The 10,896-nt window shown below is 56.0% G+C and overlaps 1 protein-coding gene across 1 annotated transcript; it reads left to right on the top strand.

Moving 5' to 3' along the window:
• The first annotated feature begins 1,248 nt into the window (after nt 1-1,248).
• Nucleotides 1,249-10,142, top strand: CCDC124 (coiled-coil domain containing 124). Its single transcript, XM_008703952.2, has 5 exons — nt 1,249-1,382; nt 5,393-5,562; nt 8,793-8,982; nt 9,506-9,620; nt 9,694-10,142. Exons 2-5 carry the CDS (start codon nt 5,404-5,406, stop codon nt 9,899-9,901), a joined length of 672 nt encoding a protein of 223 aa, XP_008702174.1. The 5' UTR covers nt 1,249-1,382; nt 5,393-5,403; the 3' UTR covers nt 9,902-10,142.
• Nucleotides 10,143-10,896: the final 754 nt, after the last annotated feature.

Genomic DNA, 10,896 nt, shown 5'->3' with positions numbered 1-10,896 from the left:
CCTGTTTTATGCTTAGCCTCTTCTTCTTGGTGATAAACACCATTCCAGCTACATAGGCTCCATCCTACAGACATCACAGACGTGGGAGAGGCAGAAAACAAACAGGTCAACAAATGAATAAAGCAAGTTGCTGCTATGACAGAAATATAAAAAGAAAAAAGTCAGCGGATGGCGCACCAACTACTTGCCTAAGTCAGGGACGTCTTTGTCTGGAATGGGTGTTTGGATCAAGGCCTGAAGGAAGTGAGGAGCTGGTTACTGGAAAAGCTGGGAGCAGAGGGAACAGCACTGACAAACCCCCCTGAGGCAGGATCATACCTGGCAATTTGAAGGAAGGGGCCTGGTGTGGCTAGAGCTGAGGGAGAATAGGGAAGAGGAGAGGGACGAGATAAGGAGCTATAAGAATTCTTCTAGGACAGTGGGAACCCACCAGGCTTTAGAGCAGGGACTTCCCAGCAGTGTCACTGGGGTTGCCTTTCCGAGAATGATTCTGTGGTCAACTCATCCTGCCCGAACTGGTCCTAGATCTAAAACCTGCTTCTTTCCCCACAGCCAGGTCCAGTACAACCACCTTCAGACCCCTAGTACTACCATTTTTACAGATGAGGACACTAAGCCTCAGCAAATGAAGAAACTCTAAAGTATAGGTGCCTCCGACAATTTGGCCCTCCAATCCTAACCGTTGAATAAAATAAGCAAGGTGTGTTTGAAGGGAGTGGGTGAGAGTGGAGCAAGTCAGGAAGGACTGGCTACGATCTGAGCTGCTTGCGGTTACATTTCGGCGAAATTCAGTTCCTGGTCTCTCTCTCGGCCTGTTTCGCCACCTGAACCGGGTGGAGTGTGTTAATTTCTCTGCCCCTTTCTCCTGCCCCCTCCCTCCCCAGCTTCGCGGGTGGGAAGCAGAGAGTGTGGACTAGAAGAGCGCCTTCAAAGCGCAAAGTGACAGTAAAGGCATGCGAGGATTCCCCTGGGCTTGGCGCTCTAGGGACCGCGCGTGGACCGTGGGCTCTGGCGCGCCCTGGTGGCAGGGCAACTCCAGCCTGACGCCGCCAGACCACGTGGGAAGTGGAGGCGGCCATATTTCATCCGGGCAATGGCCATCTTGGTAAAGGCAATATTCCAGATTGTAGTTTTTACCCTCCCCTCATAGTTGGCCAATATCTGAAGTGAGGGAAAGGGTGGAGCCTTATAAAATATCCTCTGCTCGAAGAGGGAAAGAAATGGCTGATAACCTCGGCTTGAGTTGGGGGCCAGGGCAACATTTCCCTTACCAAGAGGGCGACAGCGCCGAGACGTAATCAGCACGCGCCTCCGGGAGCTCCGCGCGCAAGCCCCGCGGTGGCGTCACAGATTCGCGACCGGGCCGGCGCTGGGGGAAGGAGGTAGGAGCGGCTGGGGCGCGGGCGGAGCCGGGGTCCGGGGGGGCGGGGTGCGGGTGGGCCCGGCGGGGCGGCTAGGCCTGAGAGCACCCCCCTCCCGGAGGGCTGGAGGCGGGGTGCTCAGAGACAGGGGCACTTTCGGCGTCCAGTCAAGAGGGCTCTCGTAGGGGCTGTGCCCATTTCCCAGAGCAGGCGACTGAGACTTGGAGGAATTGCGTCCTGTCCGAGGCCAGCCAGCTCCGGTCCTGCCTCTGAGCACCTTCCACGCTTGGGGGTAACAGAGCCGGGTGCGGACGCTCCCCAGCCTCTTGCAGTGGGGTCAGGGCTGGGGAGAGGGACGACGGGCAGGGGGAGCTCAGAAGGGGTAGCGGGAGGGCTTCTGGGAAGAGACTGTGTTGAACTTCATCTTCTCTCTTTTACTTTTACATCCAGTCAACCACGTGGGGCTTGATTCCCTCCTAAATGCACACCCCTGCCCATCCAGAGCCACTCCGTGGATCCCTGCCAGAGCTCCCTACTTATCTCACCCCTCCAGTTCACCTCCTCACCAACCCCAGGGCTCTTACCCGCAGATCTGCGCCTCCCGGTGCTAACGCCCTCCCATCTTCTCATCACCGTGGAATACAGATCCCCGCGTCCCAGCCTGCCTCCCCTACAGTCCTGGGGGGCTCGGAGCTCTTCACACTTTTAGGCCTTTTCTTAGCTCCTTCAGGAAGCCCTTTGACACTCCTTAGCCCCCAGCCTGGGTCAGAAACCCCCCTCTAGGTTTCCCCAGCGCCCTGCAAGTCCCCATCACAGTTTTCATGGCAAATTGTCACTCTTACGGTCTGTCTCCCAGCCAGGCTGGCAGTCAGATCCGTGCTGCCTCTTTTCCTCAGCGTCCCACACGTACTAGGTGCTCAGTGCGTGTTTACTGAGTGACAAAAGTGTGTGTGTGAATAAGTATTTACCACACAGAGAAGAAAAGCTGTCTGTATTAGTCAGCTCGGGCTGCCATTAGAAAAATACCAGACTGGGTGGCTTAAACAACAGAAGTTTATTTGCTCGCGGTTCTGGAGGCTAGGAAGTGTAGGATCGAAGTGCCAGCCAATTTGATTCCTGGTGCAGCCAGGCAAGTCTTCCTGTTGCAGAGAGAGCAAGCTGTGGTGTCTTTTGGCTCTTACAAGGACCCACCAGCCGCATTGCATTAGGGCCCCACCCTTATGACTTCACTTAATCTCTGTCATCTCCTCACTGGCCCTGTCTCCAAAGACAGCCACACTGAGGCTTCGGCTTCAACATATTAATATTGAGGGAACATCAACATTTCATCCCGGCCTGAAGAGAGAATCAAAATTGTCCAGTCAGGCTTTGGGATGGAGTTGGGGGTCTTGAGCAGCGGGACGTGGAAGGAGAGGATGCTGGGGCAGAGTCCCTGGGAGTGGGCAGGATTTTCACAGGAGGAGGAAATGGCAGAGCCTGTGTCAGGTGGAGGGCACAGCAAGAGCAAAGGCTCAGAGGCTGGAGAGGGAGCTGAGTGGGAAGAACAGTGAGAAGCCGAGCTTGGACACAACCCAGAGTGTGAAGTCAGTACTGAGGGAACTCTGGAAATAGATGCTTGTTCATTCATTTGCTGAGAACACTTATTGAGCCCCTACTGTACAGGGCCCAGGGACACAGCAGTGACCAAGGTAGTCCTTGCCCTCACAGAGCTCCCAGCCTGCTGAGAAAGATGGCCATTTGTCAGATAATCATATAAATGAACATAAAAGAGCAACCCAAACAAGTGCCTTGGAGAGAAGTTTGTGGTTTGAGAGAGGGCGTCTCAGAGGAGGCTTCCTGAAGGCAGAAACACCTGCCCTAGGCCCTGAAATTTAAGTAGGAGTTAACTGGGTAAAAAGAGGCGTGACGAGCAGCCAGGAGGAGGGCACAGCAAGTGCAAAGGCCCTGAGGTGAGAACCTGCTTGGGATGTTTGAAAAATGGCAGGGAGGCTGGTGTGGCTGCCACCCTTGAGTGAGTGGAAGGTGAGGGGAGAGTAGGGTGGGGGAGTTTCCTAATCTGTAACTTGGACAGTGACTCCCAATTCTTGGTACTCGCCCGGGGATTCCGGGGTGGGGATGTTCTGTTGAGTACATTGTAGACACTCACTAATGAATGCTCGATTTAGGGGCCGAGGAGCAGCTGGGGGAAGTGCGGGATCAGGCTGGCACACCCCCTGTGGCAGCTCATGCATCCTGAGCGGGGAGGGACTGGAACCAACCCTGTATCACCGCTCAGGGGGAGCACTTTGGCTGTGATTGCAGAGCCAGGATTCATCCCTGAGTCTTCTGGGTCCACTGATCTCCCCCACTTTGCCCTGCTCTGCCCCATGGGGCTCTCTCCTCAGTCTCAGCCTAGGCCAAGGGGCCACCCCTTGATGTTAAGTGGGGGGCTCCAGTGGTCTCAGAATCCTGATCTGCACTGATGTTCCCCCAGGAGCCAGCCGGGACCCCGGGGTGGGGCAGTGGTTAGGAGCACAGAGTTGGGATTGAGGGTCTTCACGGGATCTTTGAATATCCTGTGCCCTCTGCCCAAAAGTCCCATCCCTTCATCCTCACAGGGCTGCCTCTGACCCATTCTTCAGGTCTCAGATCTGTTGCCACACCAGCATTGGGAGAATTCACTCAGACACTGTGTATAAAGCAATGAACTCAGTGTGCACAATGGCTGCAAATAGGAGCTGATGTTAGAGTTTCCAGTGGGGCTGTGAGGTGGGAGCCCCCTGCCCCACAAGTCACACAGCTAGGAGGCTGGAATGGGGTGGCCTGGTGGTCCTGAGTCAGAGTGGCCCCCTATTCTCTCCCCTTCATTCCTGGATGCTGGGCCTATTTCCCCAAGGGGACTGAGCTGGAGATGTTCAGGGGGGACAAACAACCCAGTAGTGGGGGACATCAGCCCATTTCCCAGATGAGGAAAACTGAGGCCCAGAGAGCTGAAGGCCTGGGCCTCACAGCCTTTCCTTCCTCACCTGGAAGGCAGGCTTTGGAGGTGAGACCCTAGTCTCAGTGCTCTGTGACCTGGCCAGGTACCTTGACTTCCCCACCTCAGAATGGGAACAAGGGCAGTCCCCACGTTTAAAGCTTTGGAGGCATTCTATGGAGTTGGTCCATATGAAGGGGTCAGTGGAGGGAGGGTGGTGCCCGCCATTTGTGTGCGTCACTTCCCCAGCACCCAGCGTGGGACTTGCGCAGACCAGGGCCCTGCTGGTCAACACCTTTCCAGCTGTTATTCATCTCCAGCTGTACGAGGCTGGGCTGGGTCATTGGGAGCAGCTCACGGCAGCTGCTTACCCAGGGTGAGGAGGACTTGGCCTCAGGGCTCTGGGACCTGGGGACCGAGGCCTCATAAGCGGCAGCATACACAGACTGGCCCCCAGGGGGCCACAGAAGCATGACTCTACAAGCCAAAAAGTGAAAACAACCCAGATGTCCAAGCCAGGTGGATGGATAAACAAAATGTAGTCGATTTCTGCAGTGGAATATTACTCAGCCATAAAAAGGAACGAAGCCCTGCCATGCTAAAAACAGAGACGGACCTTGAAAACATCACACCGAGTGAGAGAAGCCAGACACAGAAGGCCACAGCGTGTATGATTCCATGTGTATGAAATGTCCAGAAGAGGCAAATCCATAGAGACAGGAAGCAGATGAGTGGTTGTTAGGGGCTGGGGGAGGGGAGAGGGTGCGTGACTGCTAGCGGGCATGGGGTTTCCTTTGGGGGGATGAGAATATTCTGGAACTAGATTGAGGCGATGGTTGTGCCACATTGTGAATGTTCTAAATGCCACCAAATTGTGCACTTTAAAAGGGTTCATTTTTTTGTTGTGTGCGTTTCACCTCAATAAATTTTTTTAAAAAGGAGATCACGAAGTCTGAAGCCCTCATTTTCCAGACAAGGCCATCGAGGCTCCAAGGGGATCCTGACTGCAGGTGTGAGTCTGGGGGTACCGAGGGTGGCTGTCCCCCACTCACTGGTCCGTGCCCTCCTCCCGCAGCCTGCTGAGGGATGCCCAAGAAGTTCCAGGGTGAGAACACCAAGTCGGCAGCGGCCCGGGCACGGAGGGCTGAGGCCAAGGCAGCAGCTGATGCCAGGAAGCAGAAGGAGCTGGAGGATGCCTACTGGAAGGATGAGGACAAACACGTCATGAGGAAGGAACAGCGCAAGGTGGGTGGCTTCCAGGCTCCCACACCTGTGGCTAAGGTTGCAACATGGAAACGTGGTAGAAGGTGGCAGGAGGCCCCTGGGGCTTTGGCTTGAAGGGTGAGGAGGCACTGGACATGGAGCAAGGGAAAGAAGGGAGGTGGAGGCGTAGGCTCGTGCAAAGGCCCTGGGGTAGCCAGGACTTGGCATGTGTAGGGAATGGCAAGGCAGCCACTACCGTGTGTGGGCTTACTTCCCTCCTTCATGTAATGTCAGGGTGTGGCTCAACTGGCACTTCTCACTGTGGAGTGATTCTGCACTCAGCAGACACTTGGCACATCTGGAGACGTTTTGGATGTCACAGCCAGTGGGTGGAAGGTGCTACTGGCACCTGTGGGTGGGGGCCAGGCATTCTGCCCCATAGTAAAGAATGAGCCAGCCCCAGATGTCAGCAGTGCCAAGGCTGGGAACTGCTGTAATAGGTCCCCCGTATCCACCCTGCTGGTCCCAGGGCTCGCTGGCTCTTCCAGGTGTGTATAAAAACACAGAAGAGTGCAGGGGTGGCCATCTGTCCCTTAATGGGCCCCAGGGTCATGCACACAGTGGGTACTTAATTGGTGTCTGGGGAGTGGATCAGGGCTCGTACTAACTTGCTGGGCCCATTAGGTGGCGCCAGACACCCATTTATAGCTGTCGCTCCTGGTCCCCTGGGCTGGTCAGAGGTCCCTGCCCAGACTGGTAATAATGGTAAAAAATAGGGGTAAGATGTGCGCCGGTCACTTTTGTGAGTTTTTCCCATCGTCTGTGTGCGGGACTGGATCCTGCCTCGTTTTTAATTGGATATTGCCCACTGGTTCCCTCCCCATGCCCTGTGCTACATTGGGTCCATGGAGGTCTTTAAATTTGCTTTTTGACTATCAGTATTTTGACAATATAGGAAAGTTGAAAATCCAAAAGAAAAAACAATGTCTGCCAAATAGCCACTATCCAGAGAGAAAAGCTGGAGAGGCAGAGAAGAGATCGAGCTCTGCTCAGTGGGGAGTCTGTTTCTCCCTCTGCCCCCTCCGCCTGCTTGTGCACGCATGCTTTCTCTCTCAAACAAATAAATACAATTTATATAAAATAAATAAATTTTATTTATTTGACAGAGAGAGGGAGCACAAGCAGGGGGAGAAGGAGAGGGAGAAGCAGGCTCCCAACTGAGCAGGGAACCTGACACGGGGCTCAATCCCAGGACCCCAGGATCATGATCTCAGCCAAAGGCAGATGCTTAACCAACTGAGCCACCCAGGCGCCCCTAAAATAAAACCTTTAAAGCCTCCAACTCTTGATTTCAGCCCAGGTCTTGGTCTCAGGGTTGTGAGTTCAAGTCCTGTATTGAGCTCCATGCTGGACATGGAGCCTACTTAAAAAAAAAAAAAAAAAAAGGAAGAAAAGATAAAATCTTTTAAAAAAAGAAAAAAGCAAATCCATGCTCACTCCAAAATACTAAAAAATAACACCCCTCCTCCCCCACATGACACCGAAGACCTTTCTCATCCGATGTCCTACCCCAAAGCCCATGTCCTGAGCTAAATAGGGTCCCACAGCCGTATTTCTCCTGGCCCCCAGGCATTAGCCATGGATGGGGCTGTAATTCATCGCCCCACCTGGAAGTCAGCATTTCATCTCCACTTGTTTCATATTGAGCAACTCGGCGATGAGCACCTGACTGTCTGGGTTCCATGTCAATTATTTATGAGACTCGTTTCTTATGGCTCTGGAATATTCTGCGAGGCGGACTTATCATCTCCCATCACCAGATACTGCCAATTGCTAATTGCTCTTTCTTAAAAACTGCAAGTGACTCTTTCAAAAAAATTTTGCTGAATGTCAGAGTATAAATGCTCATGTTCCCTCCTCAGTCCCATGTCCCTGGAGACTAATGGGCACAAGCCGCATGTCTTTCCTGAGTTATTAGAGCCTTTTGGAATGCATGCATTCATTCAGCATACTTTTACTAAGCACCTACTGGATACTGGGCCTGGGGCCAGAAGGCAGCTGTTCAAAACCCAGGCCAGGGCCTGCCTCCAGGACAAACCACATAGTCAGAAGACGAGAAGCAGGGATTTGTGGAACACAGGAAAAAGCCAGGGGGTGGAGGGGCCCGATAGGGAGCCAGGAGCTCAGGAGGAGCCAGACTTAGCCAGGGAAGGAAGCTGCATTGGTGCAGCAGGAGAGAGCAGCCAGTGCCGAGGCCAAGGCAGGGCTGAATGAACACCATTCGGGGGTCAGGGGGCCTTGGGAGGACATTACCTCTGATTGGTGATTAAACTGAGGATCAGGGCGCAGTGGCCCTGCCTGAGGTGCCTGATTACAAGTGTGGGAGCCCTTAACCTTTAACCTCTCCCCTACTTTCCTGCTGGGCAGGCAAGGTAGAGGTCAGAGGCCCAGGGGGTCTCCTCAGGCACATGGAGTCGTCTTCTGGGACACTTAGTCCCACTACAGTAGTATCACAGAGGGCACTGAAGGAGTGGGGACCATCCTCAAGGCATGGGAATCAGATGGCAGAGTTGTAGGCAGAGGGTAGGCAAGTGGGGGTGCCTGGGCTGCAGGGCCCTGTGTGGGTGTGGGTGGGAGGTGACAGAATGTTCCACACCTATGGCTGCCCTGCATTATAAATGAACCAGAACATGGCTCTAACCCCTAGAATGGTGGAGGGGTAGCGGCCAAGGGCAAGTCCTGTAGGCCAGATGGCATCAGGGTCTCCCTGGAGAGCAAAGGTGGGACCAGTCCCTTGTGACACTTGGCTGGGGACACTGCCCCTAAGGGCAGAACCCCTCCTCCAGCCCACAAATGTGTTCAGACCCTCCCTGGCTCCTGTTGCCTTTGGAATCCAATACAAACCCCTCCCCACCGCTTGTCCTTCCACATTTTCCCCTCCCTGCTCCAGCCACACCAGCCTCTAGGAGGCTCCTACTTCGTGGCCTGCGCACCTGCATTCCCACCACTAAGGACTCCCCTGTCCTCCAGCTCTCCTCCTGGCTGGCTCCTCCTCCAGCCTAGGTGTCACTTTCCCTTCAGGAGCCACCCACCCACCTGCCGTGGCCAGGGTTCCCTGTTGTTGCCATAGTCATACAGTCTGGGAGCCCTCAGGTAGTCCCATGGTGCCCCAGCGGTGTCCCCTGTGCCTAGCACGGGGTCTAGCACGAAGCAGGGCCTCAGTCCACCTGTGCCAGTGGTGGGGTTCACTCCTGATCACCCCCTCCCCCCAGGAGGAGAAGGAGAAGCGGCGCCTGGAGCAGCTGGAGCGCAAGAAGGAGACGCAGCGCCTGCTGGAGGAGGAAGACTCCAAGCTCAAGGGGGGCAAGGTTCCCCGCGTGGCTGCGCCCAGCAAGGTCACCCGGGCCCAGATTGAAGAGACACTCCGCCGAGACCACCAGCACAAAGAAGCCCCGGACCCAGGTGGGGCTGTGGCCCACTCTGGAGCTGCCTTTTCACCCAGTAAAGGACAGGCTGTGGGGCTGACCTTGGCTGAGTCTAGAGCCCCTTCTTCATTCCCAGAGAAGCCGCCTGGGCTGTGTGGTGAAGCATGGGTGGGCAGCGGCCCGGCAGGCCTGGCTTTGAGCACAGAGAGCATGGGCACACACACGCCTGTATTTACTTGCTCTGCACCTGACCTGGGCTTGTGCCGCATGGGGTCCCCAGGGCATTAATGAGGTGCCTTGAGGCCGGGGAGACAGCAGCCATGAGTGGGGTGCCTCCTGTATGTCCAGTTGCAGGGAAGTCAGGAGGGCAGCGTGGCCTGGGCAGGGGGTTGAGAGCTGGGAGGGCAAGAGGGCTCCCCCTTCCTTCATTGCCTGCCTGCCTCTTCTCTCCCCTCTCTTCCCCCGCTGCTTGTCTGTCATCTCTCTGGAACTCTGCATCCCTGCTTATCTCTCTCTGTCTTTGTGTATGTCTCTGTCACCTGGCTGCCTCCCACCCTCAGCCGAGAAAGCTAAGAGCCACTTGGAGGTGCCGCTGGAGGAGAATGTGAACCGCCGGGTGCTGGAGGAGGGCAGCGTGGAAGCACGCACCATTGAGGATGCCATCGCGGTGCTCAGGTAACGGGCGGGGCTTGAGCGCGGGGGCGGGGCCGCCGTGGACCCGCCCCCTAACGCCACCGTCCTCCCCTAGCGTGGCAGAAGAGGCTGCGGACCGGCACCCAGAGCGCCGAATGCGGGCGGCCTTCACCGCCTTCGAGGAGGCGCAGCTGCCGCGGCTCAAGCAAGAAAACCCGAACATGCGGCTGTCGCAGCTGAAGCAGCTGCTCAAGAAGGAGTGGCTGCGGTCGCCAGACAACCCCATGAACCAGCGGGCCGTGCCCTTCAATGCCCCCAAGTGAGCCCAGAACTGGGGGAGCCGCCCCACAGGCGGTCAGGGTCGTGACGTCACACGCCCTCCTGCTGGGTCAGCTACGTGCGTTACAGAGAGGTCCAGGGCTGAGGCAAGTGTCCTGGGGGCTATGTGGTATCATTGGCCGCGTCTCCTGCTGGAGAGTCCCTGCTTCGAGTGACGCCCACCACCCCCTTCCTGCGCCCGCGGAGCCCTGGGGCTGATGCCCAATAAAGGCAGCCGGTGAGGCAGAGTGTGCACTTGAAGTCTCTGTGGGCGGCAGGTGGGTGGTGGGAGAGGAGGGCCGGAATGCGGGGGGATGCAAGGGTCACAGCCAGAGAAGATTAGGGCCCCCAGCTGCCCTCCTGTCGCAGCAAGCCAACTGAGACCTGTGCCTGGCTCCTATGGCATCCCCACCTGGCTGGGCCACTTGTCCATGAAGGGACCTGCACCACCACCCCCGGAAGCCTTGCTGGGCTGCTGCAAGAGGACTGCTCGGAGAGGTTGAGGCACTGGCTCCGGGTCACAGAGCACTTCAGGGCAAAACCAGAGGCAAGCTGGAGGTGATGTAGTTAGCATCTTGAGATGCTGGTTCAGAGTCAGCAGCCAGGTCACATACTATGCTTGGGGGTCAGGAAATGCTGGCTGCTCTGGTGTTATTCCAACATGGGAGGCATCTGGGTCAAGTCCTGGGCAGGCTTCCCAGTGGAGGATTTCTTCAGAGCGGGCCTGAGTGGGAGATGAGTCAGATTCCATCGCAGAGGCAGCAAGGGCCTGGAGGCTGGAGCGCGCAGGTGGATCTAGGTAGGAGTAAGTGTCCCATCAGAGGCCGTATGTTGGGGAAGGGCTGGGTGAGATCTGCATGTGGTTCTGGGTTCCTAGAACTTAGTTGGCTTTGGAGAGTTGGCAGAAAGGGATGGTGGATGGTAGCAGCCAGATGGGCCCATATATGTTAGGCAGGGTCTAAGTATTTACCAGGTCACTGCTGTGGCTTCCACCCAAGCA

Source organism: Ursus maritimus, unplaced genomic scaffold (assembly GCF_017311325.1).
Source record: "Ursus maritimus isolate PB19 unplaced genomic scaffold, ASM1731132v1 scaffold_14, whole genome shotgun sequence".
Classification (NCBI taxonomy): Eukaryota; Metazoa; Chordata; class Mammalia; order Carnivora; family Ursidae; genus Ursus; species Ursus maritimus.
The sequence above is the reverse complement of the archived record's forward strand: the minus strand, read 5'-3'. Positions and strand labels throughout refer to the sequence as shown.